The 27,755-nt window shown below is 42.0% G+C and overlaps 1 protein-coding gene across 1 annotated transcript; it reads left to right on the forward strand.

The window, feature by feature from the left end:
• On the forward strand, positions 1-24,354 carry emc2 (ER membrane protein complex subunit 2). Its single transcript, XM_020091015.2, has 11 exons — positions 1-123; positions 874-987; positions 3,842-3,906; positions 4,858-4,943; positions 6,725-6,782; positions 11,386-11,471; positions 11,769-11,828; positions 15,459-15,540; positions 15,783-15,893; positions 17,735-17,839; positions 23,771-24,354. Exons 1-11 carry the CDS (start codon positions 84-86, stop codon positions 23,855-23,857), a joined length of 894 nt encoding a protein of 297 aa, XP_019946574.1. The 5' UTR covers positions 1-83; the 3' UTR covers positions 23,858-24,354.
• The last annotated feature ends 3,401 nt before the right edge of the window (positions 24,355-27,755 follow it).

The raw sequence follows: 27,755 nt of genomic DNA on the forward strand, positions 1-27,755 counted from the left end.
ATATTATGTCCTCAGGCCATGCCCCTAGCTGGTTAAGTCCGTGACGTAGGCACACGACGTATGTTGTGAAAAAAAAAAAAAAGATGGCGTCGGTGTCAGAACTGTACGATGTGGGATGGGAAGGTAAGATACTGAAGACAAAGTAGATTCTCCTCACGTGTCAGTGAGACCAGTGGGGTTCTGCTCATGTGGGAGCACGTGCGTCCGCGTTCGTCCATGAGGGAGAGTCGTCGTTGTCCCACACGGATAAAACACAAGCCAACAAGGCAACGTGAAGTGCGTAGCTAATGCTAGTTAGCTTTGTCTGCTAACTCATCGGGATTCACCCAGTCATTCAGTGAATTCACACCGGCTCAGCAGCTGCCTTAATAAATGAGTTATTGTTGATATCTGTCGAGCTTCGTGTGGAGAGCTTGTGTGTTTGTACTCAGATAAGTCCCCGTCTGGAGCCCGTTAGCCGGACATGGTGGCTTCTGCTAACGCTAGCTGCAGCTACGTTTGAATAGATGTCCGGTTCTGTGACAGAACAGCAGCAGTAACACCAGCGATGTAATAATGACGTTATAACCACGTCGCGTGCACGTATGAGTGAACACGGAGCACAATCATAATCACAGTAGTTAAAAGTTGACCTTACTCTACACATTAAGCGAAAATATGAATACTACGTATCCATTCACTCTCCCAGGGTGTCTGAATATCCCCGATCCATCAAGTCGCATGCCCCATCAGCTCAGATGATGATGATTCAGTGCAAACGTTATCACAGCAAAGCTTGAGTCGTGTGTTGCACAGCCCCACAGCTGCAGGAGCAGACTTTATACATGTGTGTTGATACAGACAACAACTGTTCTCATGGTTTCACATCCACAGAGATGAGAGACAAGCTGCGCAAATGGAGAGAAGACAACTGCAGGAATAGTGAACAAATAGTGGATGTTGGCGAAGAACTCATCAGCGAACATTCATCAAAACTGGGAGATGACAGTAAGTGTGTCAAGACCAAATGAATTAGCGCATATAGTTTCTCACTCTCTTTCCATTATTTCAAGAATGGTTTAATTCAGCGGTCTCCAATTAACTACATAAATGCATACAATAGCAATAAAGTTTACAGAATTGTTTCACGAAGGATACACATTAAAACAGGTTTAATACTAGAGCTGGACTAAATGGCCAAAATTATATCCAGGTAAAAATGTTCATATCTTTGGATATAGATAAAAATAATGGCAAATGTCACATTATTATTCCTATTTAAATACTTCACTTTTGCTCCTTAGTCAAGGTTGCGGTTTTAGACTTCTTTACAAGATTTAAGGTAGATAAACTATGTGTGTTAACCTCCTCACTGTGCTTGCACAATGCACAAGCATAATTCTAGATGTTGGTTTACTGCCCAGCTCTAAACACATAATTTTGCCCTTAATGACCAACTCTTGTTAGCAGAGAAAACATGTCTGTTTTGGTAAAAACACAATGAACGGCTTATCCCCTTTCCCTTGAAGCTGCTCCCTTGTCACACATTAGAGTAAGAGATGAGTATAACCTCCAGTTGTGTTTCAAATTAAAACAAATATTTTCAAATCGGGATCTTTTGCTTTGCAGAAACCGAAACCACTGAACATCCCTCTGCAAAAACAGTTACGCTCATGTTATTAACTGTGTGTTCATCTGGTTAAACACAAATAGGCACAGGCATGACTAAAAGACTCACTCCTAAAGTATAAGATCGCTTTGATAATGAAGACAACCTGGAGATTATTGAGGGAATAGAAAGAATACTTCACTTGGAAATGGATGAATGAATTTTCTTTTTCTTTGCTTGGTGATGTAGAAGATGAGTAGACAACTCACAACACAAAGACAAGCAGATAATTGGTAAAAGTAGAAAATGCTTTTGAAACATGATTAATATGTAGATGTACAAAAACACGGGGTATTATTGACACAAGAGTAACAGGACAAGTACAATGGTGTGAAAAGTGTCCTTTAGGGAATCTCTGCTGTCTAGTAATTCACTGAGTACATTAAGCTACTTTTCTCATTTTATATATAAAGCAGTGAGTTCTACCAACCATTAACATGTCAAAAAAGTCACGATTTCTTCTGGGACAGTTCTGTCCTGTTGCATTACCTCGTAAAACTCTCTTTTCCCCCATTCTCATTATGATTCATACATTCCTTAGAAGAGTCGGATACACTCTTACATGCCATGGTTTAATTGAAACCAACTCTTAAATTGGCTGTGAAATGGGATGGCAATTATCAGAACAAGAGTTGGCATCATTAAAGTCAAGAAAAACTTCAGGCATTTGTTTGTTTTGGCATAACCTTCCAGTGTTGGGGTGGAGTTGGGTTTTCTTTTTCTTTTCAATTAACACAGGATGTTTGTTTGGCTGAACATGTGCAGTTTGCTGTCAGAGCAGTCTGTCAAGCCTGTTTTACGAATTCCAATAATAAGCTGCTGTAGCCAAGCCATTAGTCAGTATGTTATAATGTTACAGTTGGCAAAATTATAAGGCTTCATTAAACATTTCATTTTCTAACAATGTTTTTAATGTGCTCTTAAACTTTAAAAAAAAATCTAAATTTGCTAAACACAAACTAACATCTTATATATAACAACTTTACAGTACACAGTAAAATGTTTTATCTTACTAAGAGTTACCAAAAGTGAAACAATCAATTTGAATGATACCTAATAAGATTAACAAGTAAATAATACATAAAAAACAAAGCTTCAAAAATAACAAACATTTAATCTTTCACATTTTTCAGTAATTAAAAAAAGAATGGTTGTGTTGGTGATGGTGCTCAACATGTCTTACTTTACAAGTTTTTAATTGTAACAATACTGACATTTACAGACTTGCTTGATATTGGTTTTATTTATTTAAAAAACGGTTTAGATGAGCTCTGTAATTTCTGTAAGAATCATGGAGGAGAAAATACAGAAAAAAGAGGTGTCTAATATAAGCAAAGCTGATAATGTGACCAAGAGCAGTGTGTTTGTGTGTGTGTGTGTTTTGGAGAGAGATAGAGAAATAGAGTGGAGCAAAGAGGGGTAGAGCGAATAAATAAGCTGTTTTCAGCTCTATACTGAAATGAGCTTTTACCCATTTGAAACAGTGATACAAAATAGAAAAAAACAATATGTAAGTTTCCTGGTTAATATTGTGCCATCATAAATAAATCAGTGACTGGGAAACGCTGCTGTTTATACTGGAACTGTTAAATCAGTATTTTTTTATGTTTAGTGAAAAAACAGTTGGAAGTTAAAATTTGTTCGGCCATGTGACAGTAACTCTGTCACTCTGCTCACAGAAGGGGATGAGAGAGAAATGTTTCTTCAGCTGCTTTAGTTTCACAAAACATGAACAGTGTTTGCAACAATGTTGACTTTCTTGAAAGTGAGAGGTCATCATAACAAACATAAAAATCTTAATTAGGTTATATCAACCCAATTTCCTTAAATTGAATGTTGTTATGCAATTAAATAAGTTATTTATTACAGGGTCCAACAAACACCATGACTATAAAACCTCACAAATTGTTAATATTGCTGCACTGTCCAATTTTGAAGTCCATGTATTGTTTCTAACAACTGACATTGTCATTACCATGGTGGGCATGTTAAATGGAGCATTCCATTTTAAATGAATTGAGAAAGTTCTTTGAATGAACTCTTCAGCTGCTGATTCACTTGGTGGAAGCCTGTTTGTGTGCAGCTGACGAGGACAGCGCACAGGTTCAATATATCATTTTTTCATGTTACATCAAACAGCGGAATGGAAAGGGAGTTAACACTGTCTTCTTTGTGTGTGTCTCTTCTGCCCAGTATGGATTATTTATGAGCAGGTGATGATCGCAGCGCTGGACTGCAGTCGGGATGACTTGGCACTGGTAAGTTTTTACTGCACTTCCTCACACACCCAGAAGCTTCAAAAGCAAAATGTACGCTCTCTCACAGCTATTCCTATTTTGCAGCACCCTCTCTGCCAAATGTGAAAATCTGATTTTTATTTGGCCAAATGGTATTACTCTGTCTGTACTTTGGAAAAACTCTTTGCTGAGAGTTGGAATTAGAGGGTGTAGCAAATGAGAGGCGAAGCATGCTTCATGTGTTAGCTGAACTTGGCCATCATTTAGTACCTTTTTCCCCCAGGATTTATTTGCCTTCCTAAAGCTTAATGTGATGTTTCTGAGTTCATGTTCTGAAATATTCATAGCTCTGAAAAAGAGTCAAATGTGCACAGGATAAAAAAAGACAAGAGGTCAGAGTAATTGAAATGGTTCATCTGTAATCAGTATGGAAGTGACAAATCCTTTGGCAAAAAGAATGACTCATTGAGTACGAAGAAGGCAGAACTCAGTCATTAGAAATAGTTGTCTGTTGGCTATCCTCTCAGCTCTGCTGCCAGACGTTTAAAAAAAGCACAAGGACCAGACTTGAGCTGATGGATAGCGCAAGCGATTCAGATCACGCTGCAGACTTTTCCATCTCATTCAGAATAATGCTGAATGTGATTGTAGCCATTCCTCACCTCTTACACTTCTCTGATCAAACAAATTCAAGCTCCGCATAGAGGAGGAAGGAAAGTATCCTCACTCTCCTTTTTTTAATGGCAAGCAAGGTAGCCCAAGTGGGTAACATATAAACTGTGAAGTTTATTTTTGACAGTCTGCTTTCATATCACTGTTTTAGGTTTGTTTAGCTGAAACAATTCAAGGCAGGTGGTTCATGTTGAAAAATCACGAGTATCTGCCGAAGTAAGCGTGTGAGAGCTTGAGTGTAACACAAAGTTTAGTAACAGCCAACTGTAATTGGTCTCCCCTCTGCCCACATCCTTACAGACCTGTCTGCAGGAACTGAGGAAGCAGTTTCCAGATAGCCACAGAGTGAAGCGATTATCGGGCATGAGGCTGGAAGCTTTGGAAAGGTAAGCATTGGACCGCTCCAGAGATAAAAACAAAGAGGTGACAAAAAAGCACGATCTTGCTGTTATTTATGATACTTTGGGATGCTTGGGGTCAAGAAACAGTTACCAGATCCTAAGTGGTACAATGGTCTGGGTGTGCGTCACTACAGTATGTGTGTGTGTGGTAGGGTGTGTTTATGTTGGATAACCCAGCATTCCTTAGGAGAGGAGGGGAACATAGAGAGGAGAGGTTCAATGCTGGGTAGTCCTGTGGCCCTTTTGCCTGAGTTAGGGATTCCCGGGAAGGAAGTGGTCGGATCCCACTGTTATTCTGGGGGTCCCTCAATCTTCTTTGGTTTCTGTTCATTATTTGTTTTCTTTATTTTGTCACTCCTCATCTTTTTTTCCCATCCTTATTTTCATGTTTTTTTGCCTTCCTCTTTCAGTGTCTGGGCTGCGAGTATGTCCCCTAAATATTGACATGTAGTAAAATTTAAATTTTTGCCACAAGGCCATTCTCCTCCTCCCTCAATGATATTTTTTTCTTTTTGAATCTGCAGTTTATAAAAAAAGTAAGCAGAATGGAGCATGAGCAAGAAAGATAAACAAGGGGGGTATTTTAGTCTGCGCTGAGCTGAAGTAAGGGTAATTCAATCTGTTTACTTCCTCACTCACATTCCCCACCCGGATCACCATTTGCTGGTTTATCGGTTATGTCAGAGTTTATGTGATAATTGAGAGTGATTGCTTCGGCACTGTCGGATTAAATAAACGGCACACTGGGATCTAATTGGCAGCAGACAGAGCTACACTTGAATGACACAGCTTCAAACAGCAAGGCCCTTCCCCTTCACACACAAACACACACACACACACACACGTACACTTGGTTCCTAAATAAATAAAGCAAATCAAAGTGGCTCGTGAGTGGTTGCCTGGTGCCATCTGAAATCTCCCAAAGTGTGGCTGAGTAATAAAGTGAATGTGAGGGAAGCAGCAGCGCTGGAAGTGGGGCTGCTCAGCGTTAATGGAAACCAGAGTTGCTTCTGTCTGTTGCCGGCTGTGGGCGGGACAGTTTCTGATCACTGAACCCCTCCTTCGACTGCTAAAATTTTAGCTCTGCAGATTGCCCCTAATAGTAAAAAACGTTGAAGACTCCATCTGTCAGCACTTGATTGGACATGACAACTGAAGTTCACATGCCTCCTATTCCCAGATTTCTTTACCATATGATTTGATATTTACAGCTCATAAATTTCCCTCTTTAAACAGAATTATGTGGGCACAGTCCAACAGTGTAGGCCAGGCTGCGTATTGTGAAGATATTGTTGCTTATCAAGTTCATATGTGTGTATTGTCGTATTATGTTTGGGCCAAGAGACGGACAACTGGACCTGCAAAGTTACTGTGGACTTGGAAAGAGCAGCAATTTGATTTTGTTTAAAGGTGAATCAAACTGGATCCAATCAAATGAAAATTCAGTCCTCAAAACAGTACACTCTGTTTGTATTGATTTCATGACTCATTGTGAAGTGATATAAGCTTCTCACAATGTTGGCTGTGTGACCAGCAACCTAAACTTAAATGAGTGTTTATTTCTTCCTTTAGATCACCACTGATTTCTGTACAGCCTCACTGTAATCACAGGAACCTGCCACGCTGTATACAGAAACTTGACTACCTTGAACTCTGTTTGAATTCCCCACCACCTAATTTTAGCCAACTGGGGACTAGGATCTGGGATTGGTTTAAAAAACAAAACAAAAAACAACAACTTTGTCTTCTTTCCTCTTTCTCTAAAGGTACGACGAGGCCAACAAGCACTATGATTCCATTCTTCAAGACGACCCCACCAACACGGTAAGACTGAAGGAGTCGGGGCAGATTGGGGAAAAATCTCTCTGCTTAGCATTCTACTTTGCTTCACTCTGTGGTCTCAGCTTTTTTGGCGGGCTTTAAATCTGCCAAAGCACTTTGGTGTCAGTGGTGTGAGTTTGCTAAGTTAAACTCCCCTTGGCCTCCCTGACCTCAACCGCAGTGCTGATCAGCCTATCACCCACACAACTGAAAAGTGTCTAAGGGGAGGTGGGGGTGATTCATGGTCTTAGTCAATGGCAGACATGTTTGGTGGAAATAAAGTGTAAATAAGGCTCTGGCCTTTGAAGACAGTGATTTACTGGACCTTTCAGACCCCCACGCTGGACCAACAGGACTGAGCTCCTGTCCCACCTTCTCTGTTGTCGTCTACTGGCTTTGGGTGCAGAGTCATGCTGATAGGTTGACGCAGACAAGCCCTGAATAACCCTAATTTCTCTGAAGCACTCTCTGTACTTCCTTCTCGCCTCAATTTTCTATTCATCTCTGTGAAATGACTTGCAGCAGTATGTCTAGCCAATCCCACACCACCATCTCAAAATATAATGTACCTGCTGTAAATTGTTTCCATAAGGACATGTGGCCACGCAAGAAAATAAATCTTTTAAAGGGTTTTCAAAAGAAACCATGACCTTATTTATTTTGGCCGTACCCCTCCCCCTCACCCCAAAGATGTTCAACGGGTTTCCTGTACCACGCTGACATATGGATCGCTTTAGATGTGTAAAACATTTGTCTAGCTCGAAACAACAGCATAGACATCCATGCTTTGGATGCCTTGTGAAGATTCTCCATATCTTCAGCTGTCTGCTCTAATCAAATAGAAGCCTTACTGAAAAAAAAACTTTCCAAAATAATCTCCTCCTCTCTTTAATGTACCCCACCTCTACTGCTTTCACTGTGGCACAGAGGAACAGCCTCCTCATCTTTATGCCTCCCAGCATGCTCTGCCACAGCTGCTGCCTCCCACCATACTCACTCCCACCTTCCCCTTTGTCAAGACCATCTTTGTTTATGTAACACTTTTGTTGCTGTTTGCAAGTCGGATTGGCAAGTCAGACTTTAAAATTCAGTGTGTAGAATTTAGTGACATCTAGAGGTGAAGTTTCATGTTGCAGCTGAATACTCCTCACCTCACCCTCCCCTTCCCAACATGAAAGAGAACGTGTGGTGAAGAAAAACAACAATTCATACAATTTAGATGAAACACACCAATGAAAACATCACTAGGATTATTTTATATTCAATTTCTGCCAAAAATTAATTTCACCTAAATCTTACACACTGGACCTTTAAAACGAGAGATAGGACTGTTTTCATGGGCTTGTTCCCTCAGTTTCAATTTAAAGGAGTGCTCAGGGTTAGGGTTTTCTTTTTAAGTAAAGCATTTCACAAAGCTATGCATCAGTTTGAAGGGCTGGAGTAAAGTTATAATATCTTTGACCAGCAAGTTTGTGCATTTCTATTGATGCTGATGTTGCCAAGAACAAAAGCCATACAACAAACTGAAAGACTAGAAACCAATATGATTTCTCAGAAGTTCTGTGGTTTATCCATCTTTAACGATGCTAAAAACAGCTACATCTTGCAGAAACATTTGTGTTTAGTGATAGTCTACTTTCCTAAATTATGCTGGAGGCTTGTTCTATATCTGACCAGAAAATAACATTTGGATAATTTGCAATGAATTATCTGAAAATACTCTGCCCCGATTATTCTGTCCGAGACAAGATTGAAGTAAAAACCACAACTCACGTTATTTTCTTGTAAGGCTGTCATTTTCATATGCAAAATGGGTGCTGCTCCAGCAAATTTTTTTTAAAGTCATTGTCGTAGTGTGCAACAATTTGCTTTAGCATCCATCCACTGTTTTTACAATGGGAGTTGTAATTTCAGTGAATCCCACGGCACCTCCCAGACACAGCACAGATCCTCTGGGGATTCCAGAGACATCCTCGGAAAGGGAACGGTCGGTTTCCTGGTCCCTGAATGCTGGATACTGCCACCCTGGCGAGTGTAGGATGTCAGTCAAACATGGGGCCGGGAATGGAACAAAACAGACAAATAGGTTCTCTGTCCATGGGATGTTAACCTTAAACCTTTTTTTCCCACAATCCTTGTCCTTAATGACTTGGGTGTAGCAGTGGCGGGTGGAGTGATGACATTATGACATCGTTCAGGTCACCTGTTTTGCAGCGAGGGCTATCTCCTCCCTGCATGTTCTCCAACATACTCTTAAGAATCGGGCGAGGGATGGGCCTGAGAAATGGCGGAAAATTGGCGACCACAAGGAAGACTTGCGAGGCATCCCAGAATGCGAAGCAGAGATTGGAAACTGAGCTGTTGTAATTACAGGCTGTGGAATAGATGTGGTACCCATTAACCAAAATTGTTGAATCAACAAAAATTGCTCAAGGTTTTTTTTTTTGCCATAGCGGTGTCCAAAAAATGTTTCAAACTCTTAGCCCTTCCATTGCTTGCTATGTTCCAATACCTACAGCAATGATCTGGCAAAATTCTTGTCTGCGTGCGTAAATGCATTTTCTTTCCACCTTTTTAGTTCTTCTTGTGAGTATTTTAGATCATGTAGCACCCTCAACATTTGCATACACTGATGTGCCAATTGATAATTTGTTTACAATTGGAGGAATTCAATTATTGCATTAAAAATGAATCGCAACACTCTCATTTTACCAAGTATTTGTAAAATAAGCCACTGAGGTCATATGGACGACTTGAGGTTGACCCACAATCATATGCAATTACAGATTTATCGTAGAACAAGATTGTATTTGTCTGGGTCAGGTTATTTGAAATTGAAAGCCTCAGTTCAGAATTTTTGACCACAAATGCAAATTATTTCAAAGAAGTATTGGAGTTTGACTTGAAAATGAAATATATGTTTTGTAAAGGATCATAGTGGAAAATAAACACCTTAATTGCTTTTGTATACAAGAACATTTTCTAGCATCATAAAACATTTGTTTAGTCTGGCTCTTCTTCTCTTTTTTCCTCCACCCTTTTTCACGTAGATAAAGTGTGCTAGGTGTGCCACCCTTCTTGTGATGTTTCTTATTATAAAGAGAGGTTGCGGTAGGTCATAAAAAGCCAGGGGTGATGTAAATAATCTACTCCTCACTCCTAAGGCCTCCTCAGAGCGCTAATTAAAAAAGAATCACGACAACAGAGGGATCAGACCCACTGCCAGGTTTTTCTGGATCATTAGTTAGAGAAAGGAGGAGAGAGAGGTGGTTTGGAATTGCTTCTCGTTTAATAAAGTGCTGTGTGACTCTTAGGGCTACCAACTTCCATATGTTCCTTTGAGCCCCAAATGGTTCTTTATCTGGGAAAGGAAAAAACAGTTGGGAAAGAAGGGAGGTGGGTGTGGCGATGGTGGGAGTGCACAAGTGCGGAACTCCACATTCAACATCACTATAGAGTTTGTTGTATTTTTTTCTGCTTTCTCTTTTTTGGTATTGGATGAGGAAAGATCCCACATGCTTATACTTTGGTCGGAAATGAGCATAAATTCCTGAATATCACATAGCATCAAGTTCTTTGTTTTATAGTCAGATGATGCAAAAGAGGAAATAATGACCTTTCACTGCTTGTTGCTCAACAATTTCATAATAGATTTTAATCATTTAATAAAAATAATTGAGGTGAGGCTGCAGTTTTTCTGTAAGTCGTTGTCTCCGCTTGATGGATAAGTGGATTTTTTATGATGGATGTGTCAGAAGAGGTCCAGTTTTACAGCCTGCGAGACATGACTCATACACAGCCATCAGTAGCTCTGGTTATGAGTATCGAAGAGGAAGCCCCACTCAATCAACTGCCAGTCCATAAATAAAATAGGCTGTGGCAGGGTGGTGCACTCCTAATGGAGTGGCAGCCTCCTGTTAAGATTTTCACTCACTACCAAAGGAGGGAGGAGATATTGGGGGTGGGTAAGTAAAACATTTGGTAAAGTCAGAGCAGCAGGAGTAATACTTTCTAATTCAGATTGATGAGAATCTAATCCACCTTGAGGTCACTTCAACTTCGGAGCGAAGCGGAAAGCAATTTTCAGCTGATGTAAGTTGGGCCGGTGCAGTGCTCGCTGCGTGCCGTGTCGGCAGGAAGACAGGCGTTGGGGTTTGGGGGAGTGTGCCATTTTCCCCACTTGGTTAGGGTATGACTCACCACTTTATCTCAGCCACTGAACTCACTCCAATTCCTACACTTTGACTCATAATGTACGTATCCATCTCGTGTTGGCCACTATCTCCCCTTCATCTTGGTTGACTTAGATTCATTTCACTTCCCCAGTATGAATGAAGTTAAATTAGGTGTAAAATGTATCTGCACCCTTTGTCTTTTTACACAGTTGCTGTTGTAATACACTAAAATGCTGTTTCACCTTATAGGTGATCACAAGATGAATCAGCATTATTTCATTTGATCAGGTCTCATAGGAGTACTAACACTAAAAATACACAAATGCAGACACTGAAACTCACAACTCTTGCACTCACTCCTCCTCTAACCCCCCTCCAGACAAACACTGGAGGAGCTGAGGTCCTAATCCTGTTTACTCTTTGCATTTCAGGCAGCAAGGAAGCGTAAGATCTCCATATTGAAGGCCCAGGGGAAGAGCGCCGAAGCCATCCGGGAGCTCAACGAGTATCTGGAGCAGTTAGTATTTCTTTAAGATGGGGAGAGGGTCAGACACCCCCTCCTCTCAACCTCCCCTGGCTTTTATTTTAATTAAAAACCTACTCTGCTTTCAATTGGGCTGGCACAACTTGTGCATAAAATACTAGAAATCCATTTCCTTTACCTCGAGAGTTGGATGACTGTCATTATTGGTATTGTAATAAGTAATATTGTACTTGCATTTTGACTTAACTATGTTACAAATACATTCCCTGATTTGAATTCACTGTAATGAATTTATAAGCAACCGAACTTATTGACATTTTGTGTTCACAGGTTTGTTGGGGACCAAGAAGCGTGGCACGAGCTGTCAGAACTCTACATTAATGAACATGAGTAAATACTTTTTTTTAAATACAACATATTTTAAATTCACTTTGAATGGACCCGAAGAATGAATTGTGACAATGAAAGTGACAAATTTGAATTTGCTTACATTTACAATATAAAAAAACTAATTTTTGTATATTTTGTGTGTTGTATATAGGGATCTAGGATTAACTCAATTTCTTATGTGGAAGGCCAAATTACATTAAATGTCTAATTTTGTGTCTCTTTGCCTTCTCGAAACACAGATTTCAAGTAATGATGTAATTACAACCTATCTGTGTTAGACTTGAATGCATACCATAATCTGTTTTATTGCAAGAAACACATAATGAAATGGTGAAGAAGAAATGGTAAATATCTCAGCAGTAGAAAAAGAGGTGATGTGGTCAGGAAATGATCTCGAGCCAATGCCGTTGTCTGTTTAATCTCCACATACCCTTTATTTGAATAGTTAAGCCAAAGAAGAAACATAAGTGCCCCTTCTCATATCCGTTTAAACACACCGGCATGGTATCACCGTGCTGGACACACTAGAACGACTGATTTGAATATAAATGTTTTCATCATAGAGGCAAAGTATAACAAAAAAACAAGGAACACGTCCAAACACCCTGCAGAGCAATATTCATACTGTAGAGGCATAGCTGATGTTTTTTTCTGTGATTCTAGTTATTTAATGTGAACTATTCCTTTAATTTTATATTTTAGCGTATAAAAAGTTCCTTAGAAATGATTGTGTGTTTGCAGTACAGCCACCATATGTTTGGGATGAATATGTCAGTTTAACTCTTCAGACTGATGGCTTGATCTCCAGAGGGCCGTTGGTTTGGCCACAATAGAAGGCGGTGAGATGCCAAACTCAGCCAGGGGTCTCAAAGGAGCCCTTTCCATGTTTGTCACATAAGAGTAGTTTAATAGGATTTCAGTCTTAAGTCGCCACTCCTGAATGTGAGAGCAGAAAGACTCCCAGACCTCCAACTGATATCTCAGTTGCTAAGGAGAAGTGCCAGACGGACAAAAGCATTGCAAGAATCATGACAACAGCATTGTCTGCTTGTTTGTCATTTTGAAAAACTACTCAACCAATTTCAATCAAACTTTGTGGAAAATAATGAAAAAAGTGAGTTTTAATATGGTTTTAAAAGGAGACTGTTGGGCTTTAGAGTTATGAACAGCCATTCTGCCATTTTGTTCTTTTCACATTTTATCGTAATTGTCTGGGGCTCAGAAGTGGCTGAAGCTGCATCTGTCGTTGACCTGTTAAGCTATGTGTTGTTCTGGTGTGTTGATCATGGTAATTCAAGAGATATTCTCCATCTTGTCCTATGTGTTAAAAGTGTGTGTGTGTGTGTGTGTGTGTGTGTGTGTTTACGTATGTGTGTGTGTGTGTGTGTGTGCACGTGTGTGTGCACGTGTGTGTGTGTGTGCATATTAACTCTGGTTGCTCTGGTACTAAAGTAGTGAGAGCAGGAATGTGTAGAACGGTGAGAAGGCTACTTATTGGATATTTCCAGCTTTTGTCTGAGAGGCTTTCTTGTTGTAGTAGTCAGAGGAAATCCAGGGGTGAGCGGATTATCTCTCAGCTTATCCCCACACTTCTAATATCACACCATTCACTCCCACAGCCCCTTATCTATAGGCGTGTCAATTTCATTTCTTTGTTTTCTTTATTTTGGGTTACAAACTCCCATTTCCCCTCCTCCTCCTCTTCCGGATAGCCTGGTATTATCGCCACTCTTTTCCAGCGGGAGGCAGCGAGAGAGGGAGAGAGAGCACTTGCTGTGAAATTCCCAGGAGAAGGTGGTGGCACTTTTCTTTTCCCCCCCAAGCCAGAGCAAACAGAGGCTGATGGAGAAGCGAGCAAGAGAAATAAACTCTCCTCCCCTCACTGCACAACACCCTGGGAGCTAAAAATAAACAAAGCAGTGTGTCTCTGCACTGCCATTGCAGGGTTGTTAGGGTTGCAGCAGACATCAGTGTTAACAGATTAAAACTGTAATTAATATCCTCTGAGTTGACACTGCTAAAACAAGCCTCACGCCAACGATCTTTAGACTCAGGATAGTTTTTGCTTATTTGCAAGCATTGCATGGAGCCGCTGTCGGAATCTGCAATTGGCGCTCATTCTGACCCAGCCTGTGAGACTGTTCAGCAAAATTGGACTGGTCATCCAAAATTACAGGATAAATAGTAATAATTTTTTCAAACATACTTTAGACAGTCTGAATCCATTTTTGTCTTATATGCAGTCAGAATGTGGTATTAAAATGGGGGAAAGCCCACTGCTGATGGTTTTTACTAACCTCCAAAAGAAACAAATACGATTCTTACAGTCTCGCACATGATGGTGGCTACAACCTTACTCAAGAGCTGTGGTAAAGAGGGAGCTTAGGAGCAGCCGTAGGGAGTAGCTTAGTGTCAGTGGGGTTGGATGGCTCGGAGGAAGAGCGCAAGAGGTGAGGGTCTGGCTCCGGTACAAGATTCTGGTTGATGGCTGATGGAGCAGGCTTTGTTGCAGGCCACGGCCACTGCACGAGCACATCTGAAAGTTTTTATGGAGAGGAAGTGGTAATTGTAAGCAGCCCCCAACCATCCAAGCCCTCTGATCTCCCCCCTCCACTCAACCCCTTCCCCCTGTTTATTTCTTTCTTTCTCTGTCCGCACCTTCCTTTCCCCTCCTATGCTGTTAGTCTTTCAGCTAGTTACTATGGCAGACTTTAAATAGCCTAGTTCTTCATGTTGTGGCAGGCAGTATTTTTGATCATTTGGTTCCCGCTAAAACTTGCATCTTTGCATCATATCTCACACGTAGTGACAAAGAGGTTCTGGAGATCTTGAGAAGCCTGGTGAGACATGCAGGCCTCTTTTGGTATTTTAACTGCAAACGTCTTGCAGAATAAAAAAAGTCTGCTCAAGAAGTGAATCCTTGGCTACACAAAAATGATAGTAACTTTGAATTAGTTTGAATGGGTTGATAGAAGGCCAGTGCAGCCCTATTTTTCTGCTGGTAGGTCTGCTTCTGCCTTGGTTTGTGTGTGTGTGTTGCCTTCTATTTGTTAAGTTTGTAGACGTTTTATGGCTTTGTGTTTCAGTGATATATTGTGTCTTAGCTCAACTTGGCCTGGTACTGTGAAGGGGAAACTGTGTATTAGAAGTGGAGTGGCAGCAGATTAGTGTGAGGTCAACAGCTCAGCAGTCTGCTGCTGAGAAGTGATCTCATCTGAGTATAGGCACAGTGTGCCAGCTCTTACTGTAGTGCTGACCTCAGGAAGGTAGTTAACTACACATTAAAGGCTGAAAAAACACACAGATGGAGAAGATTGATCCTCAGTGTCCCCAAAGGAGGGAGAATCACCATACTAGATAGGCTTTTACCTTTTCCAGCTGTCTGCACTGACTAACCTTTACTGTAAGCCTTTAAATAAACTTTATGTCATGTGGTGGATCTTTACGGACCTCTGCAACATCCAGTGGGCTATAAGTCTGTCGCACCCATGCCCCATGTAGTTTTCAATTCAGATTTATACCTGTAAATTTATTGGGCATAGATGTTGTGCTTCACAGTTGAGCAAGCTAAAGGATGACATATCCACAGCTGTATCAATCGGCTTACTGTTTCTCTTGTCATTTCCACAGCTATGGAAAAGCTGCGTTTTGTCTGGAGGAGCTGATGATGACCAATCCTCACAATCACTTGTACTGTGAGCAGTACGCTGAGGTAGGTACGCCCTTGGATGTCCGTCATCAAGCATGGGGGCAAGCTGTGGAATAAATGTTAGAGCTCTGTGAAGGGTGCCTTTCTCTGTAACAGAGACACTGACACACACTTTAACGTCATTGGGAATATAAGCTCATGAAGGGAGAAGTGTTTACATGGGGTTGTCATGTGTTGCTTATTCAGATGTCTTGCTGTCATTGCTTGAACTACCCCTCAGCACAGCTTAATGCCTTTTCACACAGGTGAAGTACACTCAGGGGGGACTGGAAAACTTGGAGCTGTCCAGAAAGTATTTTGCCCAGGCGCTGAGGCTGAACAACCGAAACATGAGGGCATTGTTTGGTCTGTATATGGTGAGTACCGCTCTGCATGGAGAGAAAGTGAAAAGAAAGAGCAAAAAAACAACAGCAGAACCTTTTTTTGTTACCCTGTGGTTTGTCAAGGTTGAGACTGGCCATTGAGTGTGTCATGTAACACTAGTGCGTGTGTATGTGTGTGTAAATGTGTTTTTGGGGGGGAGCGAAGAAGGGGCTGTCAGACAGGTCAACTCACTGCTGACTCAGACGGTGAACTCCAGCACAGGAAAAGTCTGCCCCTCTGGAGCTCTTGACTTTAGTAATAATACCCCTTTAGTAAGACCTTCTTTATGTTTATGACTTAAATAAATATAGTACGCACAGAGAAAGAGTAAGAGAGAGAGTGAGGACAACTGCTGTAAGCATTTTGTAACTATCCGACCTGGTGCCATTTTGATTGTAGTCTTGGCCAAACAGCCTTTTCTTCCACGTATTTGTTTAAATAGGATGTTGTCTGCTCTCACCAATGCATCACATGTAACTGAGAGCTGACATAAAAACACAAACATAGCAGTGCAGCAAATAAAGAGTTGAGAGTGGAAGCAGGTCTAACACAGAGAGGCCCAGTGTTTTCCTCAACGCAGCAATGGGATTCTTCAGGTAGTCCAAACACCTCCCAGCAGCCCTGTACCCTGTGAAACCACTCCGGAGGTTTAGGCATCATACATGAGGAGGAGCATGGCAGGTTCCAAACCGAGACATTCGCTTCTGTTAACTCTCACATTTGTCTGGAGACAGAGCAGGCCCTGCACAGCTTCCTGACAGGTCCTCTACTGACACTCTACTTTTTAATGGATACTTCAAGAAAAAGATCTGACGAAGATCCCGCTCTGGATCGAAACGTTTCATGCAGAGTGGCATAAGTTTGCAGGCTCTTCTTTGTTTTTGTTTAATCGCTTCCAACAAATTTAGTTTTTTTTATTCTCTACTTCAGATGGAGGCCTTAATCCATTTTCAGTCACTGATCTGTCTGAAGAGTGTGTTTTGCACATTGTCAGCTCTGATCGCAGGTCCGGCTACTGACAGGTGGAAGAGGTTCAGTGAAAGGCCATGAAACTTTCACCATCTGAGTCCAGACTTGGTAGCACTGACCACAGTTGGGTTGTGGGTTAGTTACTCACAACACTTGTGTGGGGATTCCCCTCCATAATGGTGCACGCTGCTCTGTGGGGATAGCCTGTCTGCGTTGACATCATCTAAATTGAGGTTTCTCTCGAGTCGAAAAAAAAAAAGAAAAAAGAAATAAAGAAAATGCTTACTAAAAAATACAGAAGCCAAACCATTTTATAGAAAAAGCAGGGCCAGGTTGATTGGTGTGTAGTTAAAGTTTCAGCACGCTGGTAGGGAGAGCTTTGAAGTGCAGGCAGGGTAAGCCCTCTGGGGTTTGCTGTGTGGAGATGATGGCAGGAACATGGGAAAGACATGGGATTTGTGGTTCGGAGGGAAGCTGTCGGGGCAGGCAGAAACCGTGATTCACACGGCGCTCCTCTCGCTGCACACCGGGTTTTCCTTCTTTCGAAGACTTACCATGCCCTTTCATCACCAGGAATCGATGGTGTTGGAGAAATTAGGCCCCCGTTAAGTGACAATTTACGTATGAAGCATTAAAACGCTCACTTTTTCCCCCCATAAATGATTTCTCCTGTGTCATCAGGCCAAGGTCTGTTTTTTCTCTCCATTCTGCCACAATGACTAGTGGAGTGGTAGATGGTAAGAGTGGTTGCACATTCATCTCAATTACGCCTTTATTGCTGTTTCACCAAGTTTTGATATAAGAACACCCCTCTTCCCTCTTCTCTCCTTCTGCTTCTTCTTCCCGCTTTCTGTTTTTCCTCTAGTCTGCAAGTCACATCGCTGCCAGTCCTAAAGTTAGTGCCAAGGTGAAGAAGGACAATATGAAGTACGCTGCCTGGGCTGCCACTCAAATAAATAGAGCCTATAAGGTGAGACTTGATATAACAGCATCTAGATTTAAAATATATTATTTCTTGCCTCCATATCTTTAGTGTCTCTGTCTACGACTGAGAGTTTTCACTTTTTCCCACATCACAATTCATTTTACCAGACACTGAAAACCACCGACCATATTGTTTTATGACTCTTCTGTTGTGTTTGAGCTTTCATGGGGTATTTGCACACAATGTCCAAACATCCAGAAATCCCCCTCATTTGCATAGTATGCAAAAAGTATTCACAACCACCAAGTGACCCGTGAATGCACAGCAATCCTGATGGATGCCTTTGACTTGCAGCGCTGAAATTACAACCTTGGTGTCTTTCAGTGTGTCTGGGTACATTTACTGTTGATGTGTTGACTTAAGGCCACAATGTCTGGTAAGACTTTATCCCACACCCTGGCTTCACAGATGAGCTTCTCACGGAGCCACAAGCAGATTCTCCGAGGACGGCAGTCATGCTAGACTGTAGCAGGGAGTTGTCTAATTCGTTGCTTCAGTGATCTTCAAATTGAACTGATCCGCAGCAAATTCACGAGCCTGAATATAGAGTGAAGTCTTGCACTGTTTTCCCAACTGTGTAAAATGTAATCAACAACTTCAATTATTTTCCCAGAGAGGTGTTGCTAAAACTTCATTACTAGGGGCCAATAAACAGATGTGTGTCCATTTGAAAGTGTACACGTGTGCCCGCATATTAGTATCTGCAAAGTGTTGAGGGGAAAAAGTGAGGAGCTGCTTAGATTGTTTAACTAAAATGGTTTACGACGTTGTTATGGCACCCTGAGTATTAAAGCATATTTAAAAGAAATCTTATTTTGCCATTCGAGCCCATATGTGTTGCTTATTTGGGCTCCGACAGTTAAACATGTAATAAGTGGTTCTTTGCTCAGCATGTGTGGGTCCTGTTGAGAGAGAGAGGTTCCCTGCTGAGCCTCTAAAGACCTCGTCTCACCACACTTGGCTCCCCTCGCCTCATAGACACATTTCATACGTCGAGCACTCAGACATGTGCGTGTGAGTAATGTCACAGAGAGTGGCTGAAGCTCCTGTGGAAGAGAAGCTCCTGCTTGTTCCCGTACGCTCAAGTTGGAAATGAACCGTCACGACCAAGGAGGTGCAGCTTGTTTTGTTCAGGCTCATTCTTAATACACAGAGATAGATCTGTTTAATAAAAAGAAAAATGCAGAGGCAGTTTTGGTCAACAGAATTAGTCACCCGAATGTGTCTGTTCCACAATACTCGCCACTTTGATCAGAACGCTTGCTGACCTTACCTCGCTGTCTCAAGAAGTGTTTGATCCCAGCAGGGGACATGATGGATATCTCTAAGTGCAAAGGTTTCATCTTATCAGGGGCCTCAAAGAGGGAGAGGGACAAAGTGTTTGAAAATGAAAATCATATTTTGAGGAAACTTGGCAATGTCCAAATGTTTGAAGGACGTCAGTAAAGCAAAATAGGAATCAGGCTATGACTGGAAATCTGAAGTTGAGTAGAAGGTGAAAGGGCTAACGACCCTATTTCCTATCACACTAATTACACCAAATTTTATATTTGTATTTCAAACTGATTATGAACTCATTATTGCCAGTTGCTTGGATATATGGAAGTACATCAAACAAGCTTGGAAACAGATCTGCAACAGCATTGCAAGTTCATCTGAAAGTCATTACAGGTATTAGACAGTACCGTAACCAGTAGTGTAGCATGTGTTGTCCTTGCTTAAATATTTTCTTTATTGCCAGGGAGGTATGAGAGAGGGTTTAACCACAGACAGAGGACACACGTGTGAGATTGATGATGTTGGCTGTTGTGAATTAGCTATTGCGTGTCTGTAACAGTCCAGTATTCTGAATATGACCGCTTTTTAGAAAAGGCATAGTTGCTCATTCACATCATTAAATTATTGTAAAACTAGGGTTGGTAATCTTGGAAAAGCTGCTCTAGAGCAGGCTATACTTTGAAAAATATGCCACAGACACATCCCACCCCCTCACATTGGCTCTCTCATCAAAGCTATGCCCCCAAAACTCATGAACGTGCACTGCCTGACAACTGTTAGAAGCTGACTTTTCAGTGACTGACTCACTAACGTCTGGCTATCATCTCTTCTATAGCAGTGTATAGCTGCTTTCACAAATGCAGTGAACTCCTGAGATTCACTCGACATGCTCCGTATGTGTTAACGCAAATGTCTGAGTGAGAGCCTCCGGACCTTCTGCAGACTTTATCTGACTATTCCTTCAGTAAAAAATCTGCAAATGTCCAAAGGATCTGATATACTGTATTCTCTTATAATACGCTACAGGGGAAAAAAACAAAACAAGAGAAAACAAATATCTCAGAAAGGAAAACAGTGCCATACACCTAGAGGACACAGACGAAGATGTCAAAAGAGCTTTTGATGATAAGAGCCGAGGCTGGTGTCGGTGTACTGTAAACAAACACACATGATCTCCGCAGCGGAATTAATATGTTACATCCGGCCTGTCTTTGCTGAACATCCCCTCAACTTAATGCTCTGATGCTGTGATTTCAGTGTTGTTATGAACGCGTTTGAGCAGAAAATCAGTTGTGAATGTGTGAAAGTACATTTTTGGAGCAATCCGAACCCAATTCTCCAGAGATCCTCTGGAGGTCATGTTTGAAAACTGCTTTTGTCTTTCTGCTTGATGACTCCGGTCTTCTGCTGTGTCATACGCTCCTTGGTTAGTGACGGACAGGTACACCAGTGAATTCAGAATGAATGAAATGATTGGCCATGCTTATTGCAAGGGTCACAGACACTGGCTTTTTTCAGACACCTTTATTTATTGATGGCTTTCAGGACGTGAAGAGGATTTGAACAAATAAGATGAAACGTGTTTCAGAAACAGCTTACCAGCCAAGGCCTTAACTAGTTACTGAAGTTTCTTTGAAATCAGTGCCAGGGAAGCCATGTGTATGCATCACCATGATAGATAGACCATGTTCTAGTGGCCCTGAGGAAAATGTTTTTGGTTGAGTTGTCATGTCAGATGTCAGATTGAAATACTTCAGCTACTCTTTGAGACCAGTGTACAAATTGTGAAAAGAGTTTGACTCTATGGTTCTGACCCCACGGTGTTGATAATGAGACACCTCAGTCAGTCACGGCTCTGACCTTCTGGGAACATGATATGAGCTGCATCCCACCCTTCTGCTCCTGCCCTGGTGTACAACCTCTTGTATTTGTTTAAGTTGCCTGGTAATTGGGGGTTGTACTTGGATTTCAACTCGGCTGTGAGTGTGTGCGTGCACAGTTTGTGTATGCAAGCTCGGCTCCACGCACATGTCAACTTGTAGATGTTTTTTTAACGGCTGCTGTGTGAAGGAGGTAAATGACAAGGTGTACTGTTGCCTCCTTAATTGTTTCGCTCCCTCGCCCCAGTTAACTGACTTCTGAGATCTTGAAAAGGAGCGGCAGTGTTGGCCTCAGTCATACAGCTGCGGGCCGCTGTGAGCTTGTGCTGGCTGATTGATAGCCCCTTTAAAGCGTTGCTCGTGTCAGTCGTCCACTTTTATTAGGCCCTGGTACCTGGTGATTGTCATACCTCAGTGTGAGAAAAAGGTGGGCAGGTGAGTGCAAGTGGGAGCAGACGTCAGCGAGAGGTCACAACTGACTGGGGCTCTTTAAACAAAAAAGAAAAGTAATTACCTCGGTGGGGTCGGCTGACATGTAAAAGACCTGTAGATATGTGGGTTATAGGTGCAGGAGGCTTTAAAGCAGCTCGACATTTCCTGCCCTGCTGCCCTAACTCTCCAAACAGATTCTCTGATTAACTCTTCTGTCACGGACCACGGTCTCCCGCTGCGTCATGACTCTATTATCATATGCTCTAAATAGACGTGGAGCTGTCTGGTCTGCTCCTACTGTTTTAGAACGGGGCAGGAGTTAATGTGGTGGTCTCACCTCAGGCTGCGGAGATAATTGACTACCGGGCCCGAGGTAATGGTGCATTAGGCAGCAAGGCAATGAAATGCACTAATCATTATAGCTACCAGACACACATGCGCACACGCACGCCCTAAATCTAGAAGAATGAGTCACAGTTGGAAATTACGTAGCCAATTGCACACCTTAGCCAACTGCCCCCTCTAAGTTGGAGTTTGGCAAAAGAAAAAGGAAAAACGTTCTGCCATGGAAATAGAGTATAGGGTGAAGTTAGTTCCTGTTTGTTTAAAGCCTGGGCAGGACCAAAAGTTGATCGAATTAAGGTGTCACAGCAATAACAATCAGTGTTTCATGATGGATGTAGGATTGGGCTGTGTTTTATTTTATATAGATAGCATGTAGAGGAGGGTCTGTTCTGTTGGTGTATTGGGGAAGAAACCCCAATATGGTTTTTACGTGTTGGACTAATGGTGTTTACAGTGTCAGTGTCAATGCTTCAGTCTAAGGGAGGAAACATCTCTCACCTTGAGGACTTGGGGTCATGGTGTTTTGTCCATCTTCAAGGACACTACAGAGCTGCATATATTTGTCGAATTTGTGCACCTCGATTGTGATAATTCCTTGTCTTCTTGAGATTTAACTAAAAAAGATGATTGACTCCTTTCCCATCACCAGTAGAGGAGTTTGCGTTTCTGTTTTTCCTCCAGTGATTGATGTTCAACGTCTCAAACGCACTAAAAATTAAGGTATTCTATTACCTCACTATCTTGCCAAATTAGCTTGTTCACCTTGGTGTCACGTTTCCTTCACTGCTAATCAGAGGCGGAGCTGGTTAAAACTTTGCAGAGTCGTTTGACCCGCAAGTTATTGTCGATTGTTTCCCAATGAAGACAAAGGCAAGATGTGGGTGTTAATGGGTGTTTTACACAGGTTTTAAATCGCAAGAGGTCAGTGGCTACTCTTATCTGCCACAGTGTCTTTTCCAATATCAGCATTAAAGGTACTTTGAGATGAATAGATACAGGAACACCATTGTTTGTCTCCTAAATTATATCGCAATTTTGTTAAGTGCTGCTTAACATTAGCTTGTTTGCATTGTCATTGTGATTAAGATAGCCCATTAACGATAGCATTCATTAGCTAACACAGCCTTGTAGACCTGTGACCTTGCTTAATTTCCATGTCACAGAAGACTTTAACTTGCAAAAAATGTGTCACAGTTTTCATTGACTACAATGGCAAATGAGAAAATCTTGCATATGATGGAGCTGCTGGCCATATTGTCTCATATCACCACTAATGCAGCAGTTTGATACCTCTTTGGAGACATTTCATAAAGATTTCTGTTGGTGGACAAATGTGCTGAGATGAGGTTAATTGGACTCACCCTTCATTATATTCCTGGTCCCCTGCCCAAGGTTAAGGAAGTTGTGTTGTGTTTGAGGGGATGCCTCGTCTGTTGCCAAGATTAATTGGAAAGAGAAAGTGTGTGCCTGTGTGCGCATGCATGAGTTATCTTGTACGTGCTTGTGGATTATAATTTGCGGCACTTCCTGTGAACCCCCGTGGACACGATACTAAAATTAGAGGGCAGTGTTATGTACTCCTGAACTAGAGGCTATGGAAGGGGACAAATTTGGGCATCCTTATCTGAGCACACACAGACACTCCCACACACACACACACACACACACTGAAAAATGGCATTTATGCAACTGTTCATGAGAAACCCTTTCAGGTTTTTTTATTCTTTGAATGACTTTGTACCAATTCTATCTAATGACAGTTGTTGTCTCTGAGATCTTTATTGCCTCTGGGACAGGGACGTTTTCTCTCAGTAAGTGGAGCGTGGTGTACGGTGGATGAGTTTATCAATGCCTCCGTGAGGCTGTGTTCAAGTGTGTTTGGCTGTTCATTACTTTAGTTGGCAGATGAGCTGATGTTCTCTTTTCCCCTCCCCTGCTATCTCTCTGTCTCTGCCTTTCACCCTCTTTCTCTGACATGCAGCTGGCCGGTCGCGGGACTAAGGAGAACAAATGCTCCATGAAGGCAGTGGAAGAGATGTTGGAGTCCATGCAGATCACCATGTCCTAGGTGCCCTAGGCATCTGTGCCCGTCTTTGTCCTTTCTGTTCAATTGACGCAACATGGCAGCTCAAATAGCCTTGCAATGTGACCAGAACCAGATATTTTACTGTTTCTTTCTCTTTTGGTTCTGTAATTGAGTGTATTGACACGCTCAATGGAAGGCGTTTCTTTTCCACTCAGCTGGTACCCACAACAGCAACAAGTACTAAATAGTATGAACCCTGTGATCTTCCTCAGACTGGACTAACCTATTTCTGCCCATCCCTTTCTATCTTTTAGTTTCACCTTGAAATGATATCACTAATTACCACATCATATGATACCAGTAAAGATAACAAGCTGTACAGTAACTGCTATTTATAAAGACAGTATGGAGATCCCACCTGTTCACACTGATGTGCTTTACCGTCTCTGTTCTGTCTGTTAATTACAAATCTTTAATTAAAAAAAAAGTTTTTCCTTTTGTCAAATGTATCATAATGTCTTAATAAAAGTTGAACTAATTGTGGAGTTGAAAATACATTTTCCTCATGAATGTTTTTAACCATGTAGGTGCAGATTTAATGGTTTGTATTTGGGGATTTCCATGTAACTAAACAGTCACGTTGTCTCCAGCACACTGACACATTTGAACCTGCTGGAACTACACTGTAAAGGGATGAGAGAGACATTTGTCATTATGAAGGCAGCAACAGGGGCCTCTTCTTCCCCAGTGATTCCAGCTGGGAAATCCTGCCTTTCAATTATCCGAGCCAGCAGCTGAACCGACTTCAGCACGCTGAAGAACACCTCTGTCATTTCAGTTTAGAGAGCCTCGGAGAATGCTGCCAGTAATTAACACGCCACAAGTTGGAAAGGAAAAAAAAAATCTTTTTACGAATTTGGGAACATGCATGACAGGCAGGGAAGAAAGACATCTCAGTGCAGCGAGAGGCAGCCCTGGTTTCCTTTGCTGTTAGAGCAGAACACTCAGTTCACTTGGTTCTGTAATTGCTGAATTTGAATTGATCCAAATGATCTTCTTAAGTTGCCGCTCACCCATGCAGGATCAGCTGTTACTTCCATCTCTTTTGTTTATTAAGTCATGGCAATTGTCTCATAACTTCACTCTTCGACTGATGGAAAACCTGAGTGTTGAGTTTATGGTTTATTTTTTGGACAGCCTTTAAATTGAGAGGTCACCAGCTTACAGCCCGGAGTGTGAAAAGCCATTTTCTCAAAGATTTTAATGCTCTCTGGCCTCGGTCAGTGGATGAATGAGCCTGCATTTGATTTGCCTCACCAATCTGGTGGAACCTGTGAAAGCCAAGGGACATTTTGAGCATAAACTGAGTTACTTTTTACAGGAAAAGGGCTGAAGAGGTACAGGGTGAACACTTTTTGACTGGAAGCAAAGTGATTCCTTTTGTTGTAGCTCCAATGTAAATCTCTGTTCTTGCAACGGTAATTTATGAACCTAAAAGAAGAATAAATGTCAATCAGCTTGATGGGTCGTCATGCTCTCCAGTGCCAACCACACTGAGGCAATAGTGCCATCTGTAGTCTGGATGAAGTACTAGTGAGTTGGGTAAAACCTTTGGCTGCGCAGCAATAAGTGACTGGATGCACCTGGAAGTAGGCTACAATTGTCATGCACTGAACTTAACCTGTATGTAATATTATTTCTCGCCTGTCTGCAACTCTGATTTGCTGAGCAAGAACAAATGTGGGTTACGCACCATTTATCAGTTATGAACCTGATAAATAAAGACTTTCCTTGCCTCCAGTTTCCACACATCCTTGTAGAGTCAAGAAAAATAGCATCTTGGCCACTGTGTGCACTGTAGAGTCAGAAAAAAACCTAAGCATCACTTCTCGCCTCACTATTTACAACACCCCCAGCTCCTGACAGCCTTTTCAATCTTTGTCCCAGTAGTCCACAGCTTATGAATACCTTGTAAGTCCATACCTGGACAGCAGAGCCGGACCAAAAGACAGCAAGGCGAGGAGGGAACCTTCTAACCCCACTAAGCCGTTGGCTCATCTTAATTTGCGAAGGGGAGTTGTTATTAGTGCTGCCCATAATCCTGGATTCCCTGGGAGATTAGCCCCTGGAGAGGGTTTGCTTGTCTTCGGCTGCTCTTCAGTGGCCAGGTTAGCCGAACAGGATGAGCCCTGGGATGATAAGCTTACACCGGGATAGAGCTGTGCCTGATCAGCCTATTAATCAAAAGCAAGGGAGATGACAGTGAGTTACAACTGTCCACGGCCTGCACTGAGATACAAAATGTTTCCACAGTGGTGGGAGGTTATTTTCTGTTAAGGTTTGTCCTCTTGGAAGTATTTATCTGCTACTATTAAAATAATAAAAAAATAACTTTGTTTACCATCCCCCAGACAACCCAAGTGAAAGCAAGAGACACTGGAATGAATGCTCATCTGAAGATAACTACTGCTTTTGCTAAACTCCAGATCTCTACTACAGGGCTACCGGCAGTTGTGGTTCTCTGTGTCAAGCAACTAGTGTGGGCACAAACATTTAACTTTGTACAGATGTCTGTGGTGCCTTGAGGATCAACCTTAGATGTGTGTTATCCCTTGACTTGGCCTGTACCACCAGTAACATTCCCTCTTATACACATACTTATCCAGTTAAATATCTAAAACATCTACTGGTGGATGCCACAAAATGTTGTACAGACATTCATGGTCTTCAGAGGATGTATCCTAATGACTTTGGTGACCCCCTGGCTTCTGCACAAAGAGTCTGACTGTAGAGTCTGGTGTTTTTAGCAAATTGTCTCAGCAGCTATTGGATGGATTGCCATGACATTTTGTAAAAACATTCATTTTCCCCTCAGGATGAATTTTAACAATTTTGGTTGATCCCCTGACTTTGCCATTGTGAGCATGTTGCTGGCATTTAGCCCAAAAACTGGTCTGTAAGTATAGGGACACATTAATCCAAAGCAGACTACAGGTTCATTGTCTTGCATGAGGACACCTGTGGACAGGAAGAGCTGGTCTCTAACAGTCACTCTTGTGATTAATGGGCAACCTTCTCCCACCGGGCCACAGACCTTTTACTAATGCTACAGCGTCAAGCTTGCATTTGAGGACATTGAGGAAAAGTCAGAGAAAAAGGCTACAGAGGTGGGAGGAATAAAGGAGAATGAAGTGAAGGTAGAAGAAGAGACAGTTCAGTGGGGGTGGGGGTCAAGGTAAAGGAAGAGGAACATGGAGGGCTGCAAGTATACAAAGGAGTATTGAGCTGCTCCATGATGCTCGGGACAGGAGCAGGGTAGGTTTCCCAAAGTGAAGGAGTGAGTGGAAAAGGAGAGCAGGGCTCCAGCTAGCTCATCCATCTCTGTCTGTTTTAGGGGGAAATGCTGGGAGTGCTAAAGATGGATGAGGCATGCAGTCCTAATCCTGCCCTGTCCAGTCACACAAACGGGCCTGGTGATGAAATAGTGTTTTGGCTACGAGCAGGGACTGCCTGACCCACTCCCTTTTTTCTGGGAATGGAGATGCAGGAAAAATCAGAGAGTTGGATCAGCGAGGACGGATCAGTCAAATGACACCTGACATGTAAAGGGAGAGTTGCGAGGAGATAACCCCTCCATTCGCCACGCACGTTGGCCATCCAGAACTCACTTTACAAATTCACAATAATCGGCAACTCTGAGTGCTTCCAAGCCTTTGATCGCTTTCAATTAGCTTTGAATATCAACACATGTACACCCGTAATAAAAGCACATTTGTTATTCTGCTGTATTTGCATTGATTTGCCTGGCTTGTCATGTCAAATTAACTTGGGTTTCACGATGGAATACATTTTGTGGAAAATAATGTTGGACACGGTTGCATTCATCAAAGAAGGTTTTTTTCTTGCTTTGGATACAGTGCTGAGAGTTGACCAAATTCCA

The sequence above is a fragment of the Paralichthys olivaceus genome, chromosome 13 (assembly GCF_024713975.1).
Source record: "Paralichthys olivaceus isolate ysfri-2021 chromosome 13, ASM2471397v2, whole genome shotgun sequence".
Lineage (NCBI taxonomy): Eukaryota > Metazoa > Chordata > Actinopteri > Pleuronectiformes > Paralichthyidae > Paralichthys > Paralichthys olivaceus.

Coding starts and splice junctions, on each gene's coding strand:
- emc2 (XM_020091015.2), top strand. CDS start 84: ATGGCGTCGGTGTCAGAACTGTACGATGTGGGATGGGAAG. Junction 124..873: donor GTACGATGTGGGATGGGAAG/GTAAGATACTGA, acceptor TCACATCCACAG/AGATGAGAGACAAGCTGCGC. Junction 11,829..15,458: donor CTCTACATTAATGAACATGA/GTAAATACTTTT, acceptor TCATTTCCACAG/CTATGGAAAAGCTGCGTTTT.